The following is a 20,337-nucleotide window of genomic DNA, read 5'->3' as shown; positions in this document are numbered from 1 at the left end:
AGTTTTTCATATACAGGATGCCTTGGACCTATTTTAAACCCAATCAAGGTGATTTTTCCACCCAGTTAAAAGTGGTACAATTATCTGATGGTTCATTTACTCACCCGTGAATTAGGGTTGTCCAACACTACAAAAATGATGAAGATATTTGCATTCTGAACAGACTGAACAGCTGCCGTGACACGTTCTTTGCCTTCGAGAAAAAGACCTCTTCCATCTGACACTATTAAGAGTAGCTGAGCAGTTTCTATTGAGAAAGGCATGTTTTCAGTGTTAGCAAACAAAACTAGAAAAAGGGTACATATTCAGTCTTACTAACATTTTCTATTACTTTAACATACAAGCGGACATGAAAGCCAGCCCCAAGAACATAGTTTTATGTATAAAAATAGTACAAAATACATCCCTGAATGGGATGTGAAAGCTTTGCTTCCCAAAATTGAGACACGAAATTTAAAGTAAGACAATAAATGCTTATGAATGTTTTAAAAGCAGCAGGAAGAAACATCCCCACTGTCCAGTAGTAGTACCAACAAAGAAGAAACAATAATTAAAATATTAATCTGAGAAGAGCTCACAAAGCTAGCCCAGTCATGTATTGTCACAAGCAAGTCCTACCCAATAATGGAGTTTACTCCCCACATACGTTGGGCTAGGATTTCAGCCTTATTTACTAACAATTGCCATTTGTGTATTCAGCATTCTGCGAAGACAGCCATGCTCCTGATAAATCCAATGAAGAACTATTTCGACTACCATGCCTAACTTGTTTGTATACAAAAAAGGAGGGGGGAACTCACCTGGATTAATGCTTTGAGAGAACTGCTGTGCTGCAGCAAACATATTTGTTGAGGATTCTAGGAACTAGATAAGCGAGAGAATATATGTGCATCAGCTGTGAGCTAACAATTTCTTTTCTAAGACAATTGTTCTACAGAAATGAATGGGAATGCAAGTTGAGAACTGCAGCCTAAGGTTGTGAACTCAAAATAGACTTAAAATTATTACGGCAGCCACATTATTTCCTTGGCTGTTTTGAAGAGGCTGCAGTAAACACAAGACTGCACCATTCTTTTTTGTTACAAGCAATATACCAGGCTAGTGCAGAGACAAGACCATTTTCTTCTTGTAACATTCTAAGGACAAACTGGACAGGAAAGTAAAAGAACTAACCTAAGAACACCCTTAGCCTGGCACAATAGTTATTTAAATACAACATTAGGAACTTTTAATGAAAAAAGGCAGCCCCACTCATCCAAGATGAGAGATACCTGAGCTATTTTAGTTTTCTTTTGTTCAAATCTGCACAGCTGGAGTATTCTCGTTCCTGACTGGTCATTGAATTGTTCGTGGAATGGGTGTAGCAGCTGAACATCCTCTCCAAAACTGAAATAAAATGAAACGTTTTAAAACAGTGCAGTGAGCAGGAGTAAAAAGATTTCTATGACGACAACTCTGGCTTTAAAATAGCCTTACCTGCACACAGCAATTTGTCCCACTTCTAAGAGAGACAAAGCATTTCCAATCACTGCCAGGGATTCATAAGCAAGCTATAGAAAACAAATAAAAGTTTGAGTCTGTTGTATATCTACGTGAAGTACATAGAATTCACCACAGAAGTTAACGAACTGCAAAATTCTAAAACTCCTTCATGCATTTGTCATGGACCGAAAATGCACTGTGATATGTAATACTATCAGAGAAGCAAAGGAATTAGAAAATGGAATGATATACCCCTGCAATGCAATCTGCACTTGCTTGTAACTTTCCCCCCTAGGTGAAACTTTCCCCATTGCTAAACCCCCTGCTGCAGGGAAAGAAATGCATGCTCATCCATCACAGCCATATGATTACCCCCCTATATCCCTGTCGCTATCCCTGAGCTTGTTGAATGAGCATCTGGTGTTAAGTAAACCCCATGGTGGCAGACAGAGGGAAGCAAACAGTAGCAGCCATGCTGACGAAAGAGAAGGAAGAAGAACAGCAATGAGGTGGGGAAATGCCTCCTGTATAGTTAACTGCAAGTCTGATGCGTGAAAGATGAATGCTGAATTCATTCATATAAGACTTTTAAGTTGGCTTCTTCACAATTTCTGTTTTACCTGCTTAGAATGGTTGTCTACCATACTGGCAGAGTCATCAAGGGCCAAGCAGATCTGATACTGCCTTTTGCTGGGCTTGGTCCTCCGTAACCAAATTTTATCTTTTCGGAACTGGCTTGCAACATATGGAATTACTTTGCGCATGTTCAGCCTTTTTCCTGTTCGATAATCACCTCTGGTAGTTAACAAGAAAAAAGGCACAATATTAACAGTAACACAGTTGCTGCGGGAGGAAAAAACAACTTGGCGGGATATCCATTTCAGAGAAAGTATTTTACATGAACTGGTAGATAATGAATAGCCAAAAATAAGACAGCTTTTTTGGGCATCAAGATTCATTACTTGCACACCTATGTAACTGTCCTGATATTTAGAGGAGCCAGGCCTATTTGCATATTGCTTCTTATTTTGCATAATTTATTTCGGTTTCACATGGGTGGGTCAAAGGCACCAAATTTCCCCTCTGAGATTTCAGCAAGCAATGCCTACAAGGGCTGGACATGTTTCCTTTCAGGGGGGGAAATAAGCTTCTCCGGAATCTTTAATTTGGAACTTGCTACTAAACCTGCGTGGAAATCCACTTGTGTTGGAAGGCAGGGAGGTGATTTTCTGCCAATAATTCCTCCTCCACCCTCTCCAAAGCTGCTCTAGGAGGTTGAATGACTCCCCAGAGCAGCAGGAGAAGCAGCATGGGCAGATGCAGGAGAAATTGGCAAAAATAAGCTCCTTACCTCTTTCCTCCAACACTGGAAACCAGCCATCCCTGTGAATGAAAGGAGCTCTTTTGTTCATGATACAGTTTGATCCGGAGAAATGTCCAGGTCAAACCATATCAATGAGGGATGGTAGCCTGCCAGACATGGTTGGACTACAACTCCCATCAGCCTCAGGCAGCATGGCCAATGGTCAGACATAATGGGAGTTGTAGTCCAACGACATTTGAACATTGGCTCCCCATCCCTACTACATACTTTTCTTCATGCATACATGCAAACTACACACATGTACCTCTGATGAAGTGGACTTTTGTCCACAAAAAGCTTTTACTATAATAAATGTGTTAAGTTTTTAAAGTGATACAATGGTCTTGTTTTTGCAACAGACGAATATGGCTACACCTCTGGAAATAGTGGCCTGTACAGCGCTTTAACTTTCAAAGTACTTTGTAAAATGAATGACTTAACAAACACATTTATACAGCACACATAATGCAACAGTCTAGAATCACTTTGATTTCTTGCCATTGACTCCAGTGGGAAGTGAATGATACATCCTATAGTAACAATATGCTAAAGCAGTTGTAGCTGGAAAGACGGCTTGGGTGCCAAATCGCGATGCACATAGGGGGCTCTGCTTTTATTTTTACAGTGACCCAACTTACTTCAGTTTGGCTGCCTGAGTTGGCTCCAGTATGAGTCTCAGCTGCTCACAGAGCTGCTGTGAAAGTGGTGCAGTGAGGAGAAGATATCTCTGCCACATCTCTGCTGCTGCCTTTTCCTGCAACATTAAGATAAAAAAAACAACCCATAGAATTTTTATTAGTAAAGTTGAAAGCCCAGAGCATTAACCTTTTTATACATAGATCTCTTTCCCAAGTACAAAACCTAAATAATTCAGGATATATCAGTTGCAAATACTTTTATAGCAATGCTTTTTTAAATAATTCTTGCTAGAACTTTCGAGTATAGCTTTGTCTTAGCATTCTGTGGTATAAACTGATCAACTGCTAAGCGTCTTTATGTGTATAATTGCCGTCCATGTATTGCAAAAGATTATCAGTATCTACAATTCTGCTCCTTGCTCTGTAATGATTAAGCTGTACCAGAACCCAACATTTAACATGGCTTTGGAAATAATGTGTTAATATTCCATTTATATTCAATAAAAAGCTTTCCAAAAGAATTATGCAAATGTATATTGCTTGGCTGAACATTTGACTAACCTCAGCAGCGTTTCCACTCTGCCAAATTTCCAGTTGCTTCTCTAGTTCTCGTCTTAGCTCTTCAGGATCCTTAACAATGCACTTAAAACAACAAATTGAAATTTGAATCAAACAATATGGACAGGTATTTTAGAATGACATACTTGCCACATACATACATACATGTAAGGTAAAGGGACCCCTGACCATTAGGTCCAGTCATGACCGACTGGGGTTGCGGTGCTCATCTCGCTTTATTGGCCAAGGGAGCCGGCGTACAGCTTCCGGATCATGTGGCCAGCATGACTAAGCCGCTTCTGGCGAACCAGAGCAGTGCATGGAAACGCCATTTACCTTCCCGTTGGAGCGGTTACCTATTTATCTACCTTTGACGTGCTTTCGAACAGCTAGGTTGGCAGGAGCAGGGACCGAGCAACAGGAGCTCACCCCGTGGGGATTCGAACCGCCGACCTTCTGATCAGCAAGTCCTAGGCTCTGTGGTTTAACCCACAGTGCCACCCGTGTCCCGACATACATACATACCTACCTACCTCCAAAAGCAAACTTTAAAAAAACCAAAACAAAACACATCCCTTATTTTTTTAGGAGAACTTTTAGTGTTCTGGACCACTGGATAGCAACAATTAAGGAGAAATTCTAAATTGACTTTTCTACTCCTGGGGAAAATTTATGTGCATACAGCATATTACTGTACTAATCTCATCTCTGAACCACATGACCAAGCCCAAATCTGATATATCTCCTTGTATGCTGGGGGTCTGGAGGAAAACATCCAGCTGCAAATATCTCCATGACTGGTATTTTCTAAATTTCCCCCATCCATTGAGGGAAATCTTCATGCAGATGCAAGTTTCTGCATGAATATACTGAGTTGGATCAGCTACCAGAGCTGAATCTCTGCAGAGAGAATGCTGCCCCCAAACTCAAGGATTTCCAGCCCTCCAAATAAGTGATCCGTGTTGTCAAAGCTGAGTGTTGACTCAATTATAGACAGTCCCACCTACAGGCAGCTCACTTACACATGCATTTTGAGGCCACAAGATCTGAGATTCAACTTGTCATTTAAAAAAAGCCATCTACTTTGATGTAGGGGGAAATCTGCTTAAGTAATGTAGATCAGATGTATACCTTCCCTTCTCTAGTATCTCACAGTCATGTGATCTCCCTATCCCAGTCTCTACCATATGTATATGGAGGTCCTTCCTCAGTGGAACCTAAATATTGATTCAGAGCAAGAAACTAATTTGGCGATAAACTAAAATTACAATAGCACTGTATCCTGGAGAGATTCACATCAATCAACACATCCTATTTATTTAATAGCACAATTGGTAGTTTACCTGGATGGAGGTATCCCTCAAGAACTGATGGGCAGTATGTATGGTAGAGTTTTTGTCTCTGTCCGGCTTTACTTCTGGTGGCGATTTTTCTGTTCCACGCTCTTCGTCTTCTTCAGAATTGAGGGCTTGACCGTCCAATTCGACTTCTTCGGGTCCTATCGTTGAATAAATGACATGCTTGCTTCACACATTTTCAGGGCCATTAGCAATCATACTACTAATCTCCGGGTACAGGGCGGTATATAAATTCAATACATAATAGTAACTCTTTTCAGGTACTGGCACTTCACTTGGTTACAGTGGTGTGAGGGGAAGACAGAGGCTGCTCTTGCTGGCTCTGCCACTCCTGGGAGTAACATCTGAAGTGGAGAGCCTGCCGCAGATGCATAAACTCCCCATGCATGGTAACAGGATTAAAATCATGTATGGCACAGCAGGCTCCTTGTAGGAGATCCTGGCTCCCCGCAACATGTGAGCAGTAGGGGCAGGGTGGATGAGTCAGAGCCAGGGAGCAAATAGTATGCCCCAAAGGCACTACAGGACTGTTTTCAATTGAAATGAAGAAATTATTCCCGAAGAATAAAATTCTTTTAAAGATAATGAGCTGGCAATTTACCAGATTTAGCAGCACTAGGTGCCTTTAATTCTGGATTCAGTTTCTCCGCCTCTACCGTTCTAAGATCCTCATCTTTCTGAGCTTCTGTTTCCATAGCTACATCTTCAGAAACTGGTTCTTCATTGTCTTCAGTGACAGGCATGGTTGTTTTCTGTTGTTCTTCACTAGCTACATCTGGTGGAAACATAGCCAAAATCAAGCCAAAATCTTGCAACTCTGTGCTGTTCTCCCCTATCACCAAACTAACGGTCATCAATATCTATAAAGTTTTAACTTGACACCTGAAGCACTTGAAAGGGGGGTGGGGGAAACAACAATTCAGAGAGTGAAATAAATATTGCAATTTACATAGCGTTTGGGAGTGTTCAAAGTACTTCACCTGCATTATCTTACACTCTTTAAAACCTCCAGGTATGGTCAATGTCACCATTCCCATATTGCTAAGGGGGAGAAGGGAGGGATGGGGGAGAGAGAATTGTGCCTAAAGCCTCTTAGTGAGGTCATAGCAAAGGCAAACTTCAAACTGAGGATTTCCCCATTCATAGCTCTGCCTCCTACCCACCTTGCTATGACCTAGGACCTAGGTGAACGAGATGAGATGAATGAAGAATTTATGGGAACCACAATCTCCTGGGTTACACTTCCTTAACGTGTTGAACTTTGGTTTCCCTTTTCCGTGTTAAAAGTGGATTTTACCACACATCGGCACTTGATGTGTGCTAGAACACTCATGGTATGTACAGGTACAATAGATTAGGACTTCATCATACTGAGGACAAACTGATTAGCTCCAGTCTCGAAAAATGCAAGTTACACACCTCACTGACAGACAGACAGAGGTTTCATTACAAATCATAAAATCTAAGCACACATCCTTCAAGAAACAGGTGGATTTGAGAGAAACCATGAAAATACTTTGTTTTAGAAACTGCAAGTAGGATTCACCACAGTAGCATTTAGCTGGGATTTAATTGCAAGAGATACTTCAGTTGCAGGAGATACTTAAAGCACTTTAGCTGCTATCTTAAACCAGGCTACCTACCACTGTACAATAAACCTTTGGGCAATAGCCCCACCCCCAAGTGTGTTGTCACCATGAGATAATAGACTACAGCCTAGGCTAGAACGCTAGAAAATACCTTCTTAGGGATTTGTTTTTAAAGCTTCAACTGATTTAACATGGAGAAATAAAAAATGGCTGCCTATTAAGTTTAAAAATGAAGCCACGCAAAGCAAACTATAAGAGAGAAGCAAACGCAAGTTCCTTGAAAAATTCCTTATCTAAATACTTTCCCCAGCATTAAGTTATGCAAACCAAATCTAACATGTTTCATTGCTTTTATTTCAATAAACAATGCGTGCTCATTTTCCTGTAAGCGGAGGTTTAGTGGTACAAAGGATTTAAAATTGTCTGTCCCTCTGACATCACTGTGCGAATGCTGGCATACCATAGGTCTGTGCATCGTAGGCTTCGCTGCCTTGCTTAATGTGCTCAAACGCATCAGCTTCTCCCATGTTTCGTTCTGGCTGAACGTGCTCCTGTTCTGCTTCGCTGCTGGATTCAACAGTTTTCAGCCGCTTGTGAACTTGTTGACTGTGATCCCCCGTTGAGCGCTCATTGTTGGCTTGGCCAGGCTTTCTCTTAAAACTCTGAAAAATGGGCAAGTACAGCAATGAAATTTCAATGAGGTTCGGAAAAACCAAAGTCAAGACTCAGAAGCTCGGTAACTTATCACACTGCCCACTAGAACAAACCTGCAGTATCAAACCAAAATCCTATCTAGGTAAGCATTTTGTTTTCACAGCAGACAGCCAGGTGCCTGTTCAAAGCCCACAAGCAAAACATGAGTGCATTAGCAGCATCTGATACTGGGGGAAATATAAACATCTTTTAAAAAAATGCGGGAAAATTTGCATTTAAATATGAATTTCTAAATGTACTCTCTCCAAAGATGTATTAAGAGCATTTGGGATGTACTACAGCTGCTGAGTAATTTCTGATCCAGGCATTAGTCCAGGAGGTGCAGTAAAGGTCATATAAAAAAGCTAGCTTACAATTTCTTTAATCTATGAAAGAATAAAAGACCTGTGTATTTTTCTTGCTCTGTTTCCGACTGGCCAGTCGTGCCATTAACTCAGATTCGTGTCCTTCTGACTGATCTGCATCAGCAGCTCCAGTTCCATGTTCCTGAAGAAAGACAGACAAACCACCAAAGTTAAGTCTTCTGCTAAAATGTAGAACACACAGTTCCACACTCATCTGAGAATAATGCAGTGTCTTCAAAACACAGAAGCATACCCGACTGAACTTCTAAGAAGCAGCTTGGGTGTAAATTCTGACACGGCAGAAAACCCCAAGGCTAGTTAGTGAAACACGATCAATATGCTTCGACCACAGGGTTGGAAAAAATCCTTGGGGACAGCAGCAGGTAACAGAAGGGAGGAGAGGCTATTTCTGCCCATTTCCTTCTCCCCAATGCACATGCCTTGCAGTTCCCAGCACCCCAAATATTAGTGCTGTAGATTATGGGGACCTTCCAGAACAGTGTGGGAGTTGATATAGGGGGTAGTAGCTCTGTTCCTGGGTGAGGAACCACTGGAGATAGGTGTACTATATGAAGTTTAGTCAAAGGACTCTGGCCTGAGTGGCAGGAAGAGTCAATGCACTCTTGGACACCTCTTGCACACCAGAGCCTGGGAAGGTAGCGTGGCAGATGCAAAAGGAAGGGTGAATCAACAAATGCTGCCTCTCTGCTTGCACTTAGGGTCACAGACTGCTCATTGCATACAGCCATCACATATATTGTTCTCCTTTAGTATGAGACTGCCCCAGTGGGATCTGCGATTTGTGCACACGATTAACAACTGAGGGAATCGAGCAGCAGAAAACAGGGGCTGCTGGCCCTGTGTGTTACAGTCATATATATGAGCATCTCTTAGGTCCATTTAAGCATACAGAATTAGCTTCTGGCTTAAGCAGTCCAGCTACTGAGATTTATTGGTGGCGGGGAGAGAGCAGGAAGACAGTTGTGTGCCCCAAAAGCACTGTATTTACCCAGAGAGGAAAAATCAGCAGTGAGACAACCCTAAAAGTTAAGTGCTTTAGAAGCCCCCCCCCAAGTATGTTCCACATAATACAAAAGGTACTGTGGGATTTCCCCCGCTTCACCTCTTTCGCCTGGTCCTTTTCAGAAGCAGTTCCGGCCAGCTCCACGGCTGTGTCGCTCTGCAGGTTCTCCTCTCCTGCCTGCCCGTAATTTTCATGTTCCATTCTCTCAACGGCATCAGGCAGCTCCTCGTCCTTGTCAGGGTTATCGATAGCCTCCTCTTCCTAAAGCAATTCAGATGAAGACATCAGTATGAGCATTCGACAGGTGTGATGGGAGGGAGGGCCAGAAATGGTTTTGTACTACAGGAGATCTATTTGCTGTCCAAGAAAACCACAACGCTACTACTACCATTTACTGGAATTTTAGCCTTAAAACTGTATACTATCTCTACATACACTAAGGTGCTGAGACTAAGATGTGTTTTTCACATGCCTCCTTGCAGGGGAACTCAAGGAGGCCATTTACTATTTTTTAATAATAAAACAATAAGCGAAACCTGAGGATTAAGGCCTTGGTCAGGGATGCCCTTTTCTCCTTCTTTCTCAGGAGATTCACTCAGGTCTTCTGTTGGCTCCTCTGCTTCTTCCTCCATATTTGCATCAGGATGCCCTGCGCTTTCCTCATCCTTTGTTTCTTCTTCCTCCATTTTATCTTCTCCTTCAGCTTTATCTTCAGAGGACTCTTTCTCAGCTTGCTCAGGATCCCGACCATCCTCTCCCGTCTCTTCAGAATCCTTAATTTCTTTTTCGTCTACATCCATCGTCTTCTCCTCAATCTCAAAAGGATTTTCTCCTAAAGCAACGCAAAAGACACACCTTTCAGAAGGCAGGCAGAATTCAGTTTTTTCTCCTACCGACTGCTGGCAGGTAGGAACAGAGAGGAAGATTTACTAAGATTCCTAGATAATCCTTAAAAAAGAAAAGGTAAGGTACATTTAACTTGAACCTTTCCCTTGGTACAAGCATAGATTGTCAATATGTCAATGTACTGCAGTAATGGAAGTGCTGATATTATGTATTTCCAATGCCCAACTCTCTATATGGTATCAATCATGCAAACAATACACTACTTATTTGAAATAGGTGAAAGATTTGTTATATACACATATCAACGTTTGTGGTTCTGAACACCCTAAAATATGAAGAATGCATACAAACACACAGGCAAATGGCAGATATGCCCCATGAAACCAGAATTAGCTCCTTGGTCTATGCCCCTGATGTGCATCTTACCACACTGTACAGTGTTTTAGTCCTGCAAATACAGGCGTGAGATTGACCTAGGGGCCACTAAACAATATCATAAGAATCTCTCTTTCAAACTGTGTGCCCCTGATTGGAATAGGAGAGGATCAGAAGATGACAGATACTTGAGACTAGAGAGCTATGGAAACCACAACTGATATAAATGGCCCAGGCACCCCAGAAGGTGGGACAAAACTGGTAAGATTCTTCCTAAGTTTCGAAGACAATCATAGCCTACTCCAAACCTGTGTGGAAAAGGCAACAGCCTCCCTACCACATGGAACTGGCTGAATTCCTTCCTCAATGCAAACACAATCAGATGCAGCAATTAATTCACAAACTTCCAATGGTTATAAGCACAAATGATCAAAATTATGACATCAATCCTTATTTCCCCCAAACAACAGGGACGACCCTTGTCTGGAATCAGATTAAGGCTCTGTACCTCCACCCAGTCCCCAATTATAGCTAGACACTCAAGAGGCACCACAACTACGTAGTATTTTCTTTTCTTTATATCTGCTGATAAAGGAACACCTTGTGAGCCATACCTTCTTCTTCTTCCTTGTCCTCATCATCTTTCTCTCCGTTCTCTAGGTTCAGGTCCTGAGGAAGATCCAATGCTTCAGCTTCAGGCTGTTTCTCTTGATTTCCATGATAAGGGTCTACCTCGTTCTCATCATATTCACGCTGTTAAACAGAAAGAAGTGACACATCATACAAGGAATGGAGGCAGGAAGTGGGGGGGGGGGAGGGCAGGAGGGGAACCTGTTGAGAGGCATAGTAAAGTAACTCTTGAAGTTATCTTTAGATGAACCCCCAACAGAAAGGATGCCAAACTTCATTAAAGAGGCCTAGTTTCCTGGAATAATATTTATTTATACCCCGCCCTCCCCAGCCAAAACAGGGCTCAGAGTGGCTAACATCAAATGTATAACACATTAACATCAAATCAGGCAATCAATTAAAATACATCCTAAAATCAGATCAGGATCAAAATGAATCCAATCAGGTGGCAACTCACAGATTAGGGTTGGGGACCTTAAATATGCACCAGTTAATTAATTAATTATTATTATTAATAATTTATTATTTATACCCTGCCCATCTGGCTGGGTTTCCCCAGCCACTCTGAGCGGCTTCCAACAAAAGATTAAAAATACATTAAAACATCAGTCATTAAAAACTTCCCTAAACAGGGTTGCCTTCAGATGTCTTCTAAATATCAGATAGTAGTTGTTGTTTTTTTTACATCTGAATGGAGGTTGTTCTGCAGGGCGGGCGCCACTACTGAGAAGGCCCTCTGCCTGGTTCCCTGTACCTTCGCTTCTTGGGAGTGAGGGAACCGCCAGCAGGCCCTCGGCACCAGATCTCAGTGACTGGGTTGAACAATGGGGGTGGAGACACTCCTTCAGGTATACTGGGCCAAGGCCATTTGGTGCTTTAAAAGAATGAAAGCTGTCCTCCATATTTACAGCGATATTTACCGTAGAAAGAAAACTCCCATCAGCCCCAACCAGAAAGGACTGGAGTGGTAGTTAAAACAATGTCCACTTCTACCTACAGTTAGTAGTTTCAGAGAATAGTATCGGAGGATTGCTTGCTGGCCCCCAGGCAGCTATGCTGTTTGGTCCCACATGGCACCACCTTGTTCCCTGCTCTGTTTTAACATCCATATGAAGTGGCTGAGTGTGGTCATTAGGAGCTTTGGAATGAAGTGCCATCAGTATGTTGATGCACAAACACAAAGGAGAGGGCCCCAAAATACACAAAAACCACAAGGACAATGGGACCGTGAACTATTTAAGAAGGAGCAGGTGTTATTCTTGGAAACAGCAATACATAAAAACACTTTGGAAACACATGTTGCTCAAGGTAAGTTGAAATAAATGGTAGTTATATAAATGTAGCTTTCTGCAGCAAACTTGCTCTCATTACCTCATCTATTTGCTCATGGACTTTCTCTTTGGTTTCACCACCATCTGGTTGATTCTCTTCTTCTTCGTCTTTGGGAGATTTCTTATCATTTTTGTTGTCAACATCCATGTTGTCATCTTTTGCCACAAGTTCTGAATCGCCCTAAGTTGTTCAAGGAAAATAGCCATGGAACCATTTCATTGTACATCCTGATAACATTGGTGTATATACAGTTCTGTTGGCTCTGTTACAGTCAAGCCACAGGGAACATTCGACACGTTTTGAGACAAATGGCTACTTTATCAAAACACTCTACTTATTACATTAAAGGCAGCGGCACACTAACAGCTTTTTGTGTGTGTAAGCCCAGGGCATTGCCCACAGCAAATGTGCAAAGGGTGGATGATAGACACATGACTGTGTGCATTTGCCTAGAAGCTTAACCAGAGCAGGATTCTCAGGCAGGTGCATGCAGTTGTTTAAACTACCTGCATAACGTTATGCGTGTATAACCTTGTGCATTTTTTCTAAGTCAGGGATAGTCAACGTGGGGCCCTCCAGATGTAGCTGGGCTGCAACTTCCATCATTCCTGACCATTGGCTACGTTGGTTGGGGCTGATGGGAGTTCAGAGTTCAATGACATCTGAAGGGCAACATCCTAGCTACCAGTCTACTTGAGGAAACATGGTTGCACATTTTGGATCCCAAAATATATTAGACAACAGTTGTTTTACAGGAATTGTGTATTATGAAGATTGAGTAGGCGTTTTATCTGTTCCTTGTCACTCTATGGATGGATATCCAATTAAAAAAACAGCAACCCCTAAGGTCGCTATTTCCTTTCATAGGAAAGCAGATGCCTAAAACTAGGGATGTAACATAAAAGGCTCTGGATTTGGTAGCCCCTGTTGATATTTACACCTTGAGGAGTGGACGATTTTGAAGCACTGCCTCCTCAGCCACTCTTTGTGGGTGGCAAGTTCCATACGGAGAGAGGCATCTTCAAAAAAAGGTAGATAGCAGGCTAGCTTACTCCTTGCTGATTTTATGAAATCCAAGCCAGGCTTCTCAATAATCCCATTCTTAAAAGGGAGTCTCACAAAAAATTATAATAATAATTTATTATTTATACCCCGCCCATCTGGCTGGGCCTCCCCAGCCACTCTGGGCGGCTTCCATAGAAACCAAAAATACAGTAAAATCACACGTTAAAAACTTCCCTGAACAGGGCTGCCTTAAGATGTCTTCTGAATGTCAGGTAGTTGTTTATCGCTTTGACATCTGCTGGAAGGGCGTTCCACAGGGTGGGTGCCACTACCGAGAAGGCCCTCTGCCTGGTTCCCTGTAGCTTTGCTTCTCGCAATGAGGGAACCGCCAGAAGGCCCTCGGCACTGGACCTCAGCGTCCGGGCAGAATGATGGGGGTAGAGAACTCAGTGCATAAATTGAAACACTAATCTCTGTATTGTATTTCATATACTGTACCATGCAATTAAAAAGTTGTACAATACTTCCGCCTTGGACCACATTTTTATTTACGTTTTTACCTCATCCATTCCCGGTCCCGTTTCTGTTATATTATCATCCTCATTATCACTCTCATCATCTTCCTCATCATCGTTGTCATCTCCCCAAAGCCTCTCATCCAATTTGTCAGCTTCAGCCTCTCCGAGATTTCCCATCTGTTTGTCTAACTCTTCGTCAGATTTGTCGTCTTCTTCTGTATAAGGCAACACAGCTCGTTTTGCATCATCCTCTTTATAAGGTACCAGAACTCAGTGCATAAGGGACACACGGCCTTTCACAAACTTCCAAGATGAACCCCATAAGTATAGTGACATCACAGATTAGCAATGCACACGTTCTGCTGGCAGGGACTAGACTAGGGTGACAGCCTAAAACCATTCAGCTGCTCTGCATCAAACAGAGGACACCTACATGAGTACAGTAAGCTTGCAACTTATGTGCATTTATGTGCTCACATTCAGCTTCGTTCACCTGGCAATAATTATTATTTTTAAGTAAAAAGTGGGCGGAAAGGGGGTGGGTATCCAGGAAAAGAGACTCTGACAATCCCACCTGCCATTGAACCCAATGTGTTTTGACTATTTGTGATTTTGGTTTTAGATGCATTCCCCAGAATGTAACCCCTGAGTAAGTTGAGGGCTTACTGTACTATATCACAACTTTTTGGTAAGATTCCCCCATTGCTCACCCAATTGTTCTATCCCACTTAGAATAACACGCTACACACAGACATGATATAGCTGGACTTCTGCGGCATTTAGAAATGTTACAATTAAGGGTTTTCCTAATTTATAAGTTATAGATGCTTCCCGCTCCAATTACAGTCATTAATCTGGAAGAGCTCCTAACCACACAAGGATTAATTTAATAAGAGAGCAGCAGCATTACCATTTTCACAAATACTGAACTCTGCCAGATTTTGCCACAGAAGGACCTCAAGCTGCTGGAATCACACTTAATGTTAATTCTGTGCAAGTACTTCCATTGCATGTCCATGTTTGCACAAAAAGCCCACGAAGAAAATGTTTAGCGTTCCCACCTGTACTGGCATATAACAGGACAGGCAAATCTACAATTGCCAAAGTACAAGCCACATACCTTGGTTTTCTTGCTCCCCGTCGTAGGTTTTTCCTTCGAAATCATCTGACATTTCAATTGCATTGTCTTCTCCTTCAATACCTGGTTTGGATTCTGGGTCTTCATCCTCCTTTTCTTGACCCTTCTGGTAAGTATCTTCTACCTGGGATATTTAACCAAAGATTATTCCAGCTTTTAATGAATCATTAGCTTCATCCCCACCATTATCTCAGCAATGCAGTTTTATTACTGAATAAAATCTAACTGCTCAACCCCAGCAGGACAGAACTGCTTTAAGAATACAAAGCATTTTTCTTCTTTAGGAGTAAGAAGCAGATGGCTTGGGGGGGTGGGGAATGAAAGTTACTATGAAACCTATTAAACTATATGAAAGTAACAGCAGAGTCCAACCCCCAAGGTCTGTTGGGATGAGAAATTCTGAATTCAGAGGAACTTGGGGCTTTCTTGCCTGACTTTCAGCTAAACTGTAACGATGTCAGTGCAATTCCCTCACCCCTACTCAGCCAGACAATCTTAAACCAGCCTAAGTCCTGAAAAGGGGCATTCCAGGGGAGTGGTGGGAAAGGACAAGGAGAGACTTATAGCTATTCCAAAGTCTGTTCAGCTAGGTCATGTGACCTAGGGCCTAATCCTCAAAACTCAAGCCCATAATTGCCTGCCAACACAGCCAACAGTAGCCCCTCCCAGCCACTCCTAAACAGGGTGTGGAATGGGGTTACTTGCACTGGTGAAATTTACATTGGCTTGCTATAGTTAAGAATGTGCTTTAACTTATTTATGAACAGATACACTACAATCAAGGCTTGAATCATGGCTACTCTGGAGCCGCTGCCTCAAATCCCACTTGGCACGTACCTGCTCTTCACTTTCTATCTTGTCACTCACATCCTTTTTGCCTTCCCCTTCTCCAATGCCACCTCCTTCGTAATCATGGAATTCTGTTCCTCCTTCTGCTCCAGCATCTTCCATTAGCTCTTTTGGTAAACAAAACCCCTAATAATAATAATAGCAGTAGTAGTAGTAGTAAGTTGAAACATTTTAGACAGATTTTAGCACTCATCAAAACAATTAAGCTTCCAAAGGACAGATTATACACAGACTTGTATCTATCTATCTATATACATGCACACAAATAAAGTACTATGGAGCCAAAGATAAAGAGTTCATTCAACACACTGGCAAACATCTTGCTTTTGCTGTGGCTTTCTTTAAACAAGCTTTATTCACAACTCCAGATATCTCAGAATTCTATCCCCTTTCCCCAATCCACTGAGAGGGTAAACTAGAATTTCTTACCTTCCGGGCCAGTTCTGTAAATATGTTAGCTAGGACACAGAGCAATTTCCCAGTGCTCCTATGTGTAGCCAAGGTAACAGTGAGGTAGAAGAGGATGATATTGGAATATTTGTAAAGTATTGGCATTAGACGCACCAATAAGTGGCAGGATTGATTGAAAAGCTGTGGACACAAAATAAATCCAATGTTCATTAAAAATATAGGGGCTTCCCTGCCCCCACCAAGACAAAACAAGTAGTTTCTAAGTGACCTTACAATTTCTCTCTGCTATTCTGCCTTTTACAGAAAGTCTAGAAATTCACATTCAAAGCCTCCTCCAGCTGGATTTTACCTTGCACTTGTATTCGGTGTAATCCTCGCCATAGGATTTTAGTCGCTCCAGGAGTTCTGAAATGACCGAAATGATTTTCTGCACGTGCAGAGAATTCACATCTGCACAGATGTCTTCATCCAAGAGTTTAGTTAAATGCCCTGCCTTGAGCCTGTCAACCAAGGATTCTTCCCCTTGAGTAAGAAAAGGGAAAAGGGAAAAGACTGAAGACTCAATTCATCCTTAATCAGAAAAGGTTTGGGTAAACATTTTTACCCAATGAAAATGTTGCCTTTGTACAGTAGGCTAGTTTCTACACACACTTCCATCTTTCATCCAGGCAAGAAAACGTCCGTATCAAGTTCAAGGACATATTCAAGCCAGGCAAAAAAATTCAAGGAAAGTATGAAGCAGGGCTGGTGAGGGCCTGGGGAGAGGGTGTGTGGCTGGGAAGGGGTTGTGTTGTGGGCTAAACAGAGAGGCCTGGAGGTACGCATTTGATCCCCATGCCTAAGGTTCCCCACTCCTGCCCTAGAGCACCATGGTGTGTTGCAAGATCCAGGAGGAACCAGATGCCCAAGAGAACTGCACTGATTGCCCTTCACAGACAAGGGGCCTTGGCACTATTGCCAGTTCTCCCTACCCTCCAGCGTGGTGTAGTGGCTAGAATTCCACAAGTCTCTTGGGTGTGTGTGCATTCAGGAGGAGACGGCTATAGCAAGTCCAAATTTCACAATTTCACTGTGGCAATCATATTTAGAACATCCACCTCTGCCCCTGAAACAAAGACCTAATTTGCCAGGATATATGTTGTGTTCAGTTACACACACACACACACACACACACACACACACACAGAATATTTCTGAAAGTATAAAGAGTGCTTCAGAGAAAAGGACAAAAGTTAAGACTCACCATCCTCCTTCTGGGAGGTGTTGTCTTCTTTTACCTTTTTCCTTTCTACCAAACACTGAATTGCACCCAGGATAGCTTGGATTGCAAGCTCTACTTGTTCTGAGTAGAGTTCTACAAATCCATCATCTGACTTTTGGTTCCCTTTGGAAATACAGGAGAAATGTTAGTGGGTAAGACATCCGATTTCGAAAGCAGCAACCACTTTGATTGAGGGTTTTTGTTTTGTTTTTGCAATCAAGTGGTGCATAATAAATTTTATGAAATAAATAAATTATACGACACAAACAAATTGGAGTTTTAAGCCACAATAACAAATTCAACTTTAACAAGAAAGGCATAGTGCTTAAAAACCTGAAATAAGGATAACTATTAAGACTTTGACATGATGGTTGGGCTTCATAAAACTAGAGTCTCCCCAATGTTAAAACATGGAGAATTCCCCGCCTAATTTAAAATTTGACATACTCCATTACTCCAAGAGGTATATATGCTTTGCCTCAGTTATCTCACAGAACAAAAGTCTGACATCTGCCTTGCAAGTGGAAGACAGTGCAAATAATATTGCCTCTTAGCCTCTCACCAGCCCTTGGCCCAATCAGGGCTCAGAAATGAGACTGAATTTTCAGGCAGTGCTGCTGCTAGGATTTCCCCCAAGTCAAGTCAGGTCAAATCAATGAATCCTTAATCCCCTTGAAATGTTGCCACTGCTATACTTATTCTTGCTCATTTCATAATGCATTAACAAGACTCGGCTAAAGACATGCAGCGGCATGAAAACAAATGTCCAACTTTTAATGAGAAAACAAGCTTTGTAGCATCAGATACTAGGAACAGAGGTCCCAGGAAGTATCCAACAACAACTTGCAAGAAATAAACAAACGCCAACTCCCACCAAAGTACAGCTGCTAGGATTTTGACATGCTACATTAAACAAAACGTTGAACATTATTTTGAATGCTTCAATACTCTCTGTACACTTACATAGGACTGCCTCTTTGAACTCTGCAAGACTTGGTTCTCAGTAAGCATGCTTAGGATCCTAACAAAATCATGATCTAATTTTACTGCCCTTAGTCACAGATGCAAATATCCAAAGGAGATAACAGAATAATACTTAAATCAACTGCTTTATTGGTTGAAAGATTAAAAGGAACATGTCTTTACCATTACAGTGTGAAATTGAACTGAAGAGCTGTGTCTTCCAAATGGCAAAGTCATCCACACTTCTATTAATTTCTCCTTGGATGTACACAAGACTTCTGATTAACGCCATCCGTGTTGAAACTTGATTGGCTTCCATCTCAGGTAGGACAAAGAAAGACTCTATATCTTGCAGCTGGGTTGAAACCTTCAGCAAACATTCTATTCCTGAAGAGCACACTTCAAAGCTTTTCCTGTAAGACAAAAGCAATCACAGCTCACTTTAACGAGCCACGTTTTAGCCTGCACATTTGCTTTTGAGAAAGAGTGGGTCTGGGGTTAACACAAAACATCGCTTCTATTGGACTTACTGGTAATCAGAAAAACAAGCTAAAACTCAATTGTGATACTAAAAACATAACATCTATGGTTTTACCAGAAGGTTTGGAAGTTGTCTTACATGAATGGAAAAGGAAATTCAGCTTGCATAAGGTAGTCCTGCAGATTTCCTTCAGTTTCTTTAGCCTGTACCTCCACCCTTAAAAAATGTTCTATGATACAAAGAGGCACTACACTGTTTAAACCACACACTTTACTGGAAGTTGCAGATTTGTTATTTTTTGATTCTGTACAAGTCTTACGCAAGTTGGAGGATGGATGGCGGTTAACAGATTGAGGTTGAATCCTGACAAGACAGAAGTACTGTTTTTGGGGAAAGGAGGAGGGCAGGTGTGGAGGACTCCCTGGTCCTGAATGGGGTAACTGTGCCCCTGAAGGACCAGTGTGCAGCTGGAAGTTATTTTGGACTCACGGCTGTCCATGGAGGCACAGGTCAATTCAGTGTCCAGGGCAGCTGTTTACCAGCTCCATCTGGTACGCAGGCTGAGACCCTATCTGCCCACTGTCTCATCAGAGTGGTGCATGCTCTAGTTATCTCTCGCTTGGACTACTGCAATGTGCTCTATGTGGGGTTACCTTTGAAGGTGACCTGGAAATTACAACTAATCCAGAATGCGGCAGCCAGACTGGTGACTGGAAGAGGCTGCCGAGACCACATAACACTTGTCTTGAAAGACCTACATTGGCTCCCAGTCTGTTTCCGAGCACAATTCAAAGTGTTGGTGCTGATCTTTAAAGCCCTAAATGGCCTCGGTCCAGTATACCTGAGGGAACGTCTCCACCCCCATTGTTCTGCCTGGACACTGAGGTCCAGCGCCGAGGGCCTTCTGGCAGTTTCCTCACTGCGAGAAGCGAAGTTACAGGGAACCAGGCAGAGGGCCTTCTTGGTAGTGGCACCCACCCTGTGGAACGCCCTCCCACCTGATGTCAAAGAGAAAAACAACTACCAGACTTTTAGAAGACATCTGAAGGCAGCCCTGTTTAGGGAAGTTTTTAATGACTGATGTTTTAATGTATTTTTAATCTTTTGTTGGAAGCTGCCCAGAGTGGCTGGGGAAACCCAGCCAGATGGGCAGGGTATAAATAATAAATTATTATTATTGTATTATTATAAGTGTTACTTATTGAGCATTTCTGTTAATTCAAATTATATTAAAATACAAATGTAAAAGAAAAGGAGGTTATTGGATTGTTGCTTTTATTTTGGTTATGTATTTTGTGGTTTTATATTTTGATTTTATCCTGTGAACCACCCTGAAACCTCTGGGCATATAAATTCTAATGATGATGATGATGATGATGATGATGATAATAATAATAATAATAATAATAATAATAATAATAATAATAATAATAATAGGATAACCACTGGAACAAATAC

The 20,337-nt window shown here is 42.0% G+C and overlaps 1 protein-coding gene across 1 annotated transcript in view; it reads right to left on the bottom strand.

The window, feature by feature from the left end:
• Positions 1–20,337, bottom strand: part of MDN1 (midasin AAA ATPase 1) — a 91,949-nt gene that overhangs the window by 1,641 nt on the left and 69,971 nt on the right. Inside the window, exons 80-101 of the mRNA XM_079971098.1 lie at positions 18,582–18,811; positions 17,418–17,558; positions 16,524–16,696; positions 16,193–16,354; positions 15,752–15,889; positions 14,897–15,038; positions 13,819–13,991; positions 12,293–12,433; positions 10,906–11,044; positions 9,607–9,902; positions 9,170–9,331; positions 8,087–8,188; positions 7,449–7,650; positions 6,001–6,174; positions 5,385–5,539; positions 4,045–4,125; positions 3,484–3,599; positions 2,103–2,277; positions 1,477–1,550; positions 1,272–1,386; positions 801–864; positions 105–247 (exon numbers count right to left, since the gene is read on the bottom strand). Of these exons, the coding sequence (XP_079827224.1) occupies positions 105–247; positions 801–864; positions 1,272–1,386; positions 1,477–1,550; positions 2,103–2,277; positions 3,484–3,599; positions 4,045–4,125; positions 5,385–5,539; positions 6,001–6,174; positions 7,449–7,650; positions 8,087–8,188; positions 9,170–9,331; positions 9,607–9,902; positions 10,906–11,044; positions 12,293–12,433; positions 13,819–13,991; positions 14,897–15,038; positions 15,752–15,889; positions 16,193–16,354; positions 16,524–16,696; positions 17,418–17,558; positions 18,582–18,811 (3,298 nt within the window). The remainder of the gene's footprint in view (positions 1–104; positions 248–800; positions 865–1,271; positions 1,387–1,476; positions 1,551–2,102; positions 2,278–3,483; positions 3,600–4,044; positions 4,126–5,384; positions 5,540–6,000; positions 6,175–7,448; positions 7,651–8,086; positions 8,189–9,169; positions 9,332–9,606; positions 9,903–10,905; positions 11,045–12,292; positions 12,434–13,818; positions 13,992–14,896; positions 15,039–15,751; positions 15,890–16,192; positions 16,355–16,523; positions 16,697–17,417; positions 17,559–18,581; positions 18,812–20,337) is intronic.

The sequence above is a fragment of the Podarcis cretensis genome (assembly GCF_951804945.1).
Source record: "Podarcis cretensis genome assembly, chromosome: 3".
Taxonomy (NCBI): Eukaryota; Metazoa; Chordata; class Lepidosauria; order Squamata; family Lacertidae; genus Podarcis; species Podarcis cretensis.
Note: the sequence above shows the minus strand (reverse complement) of the source record. Positions and strands in the feature narration are given on the sequence as shown.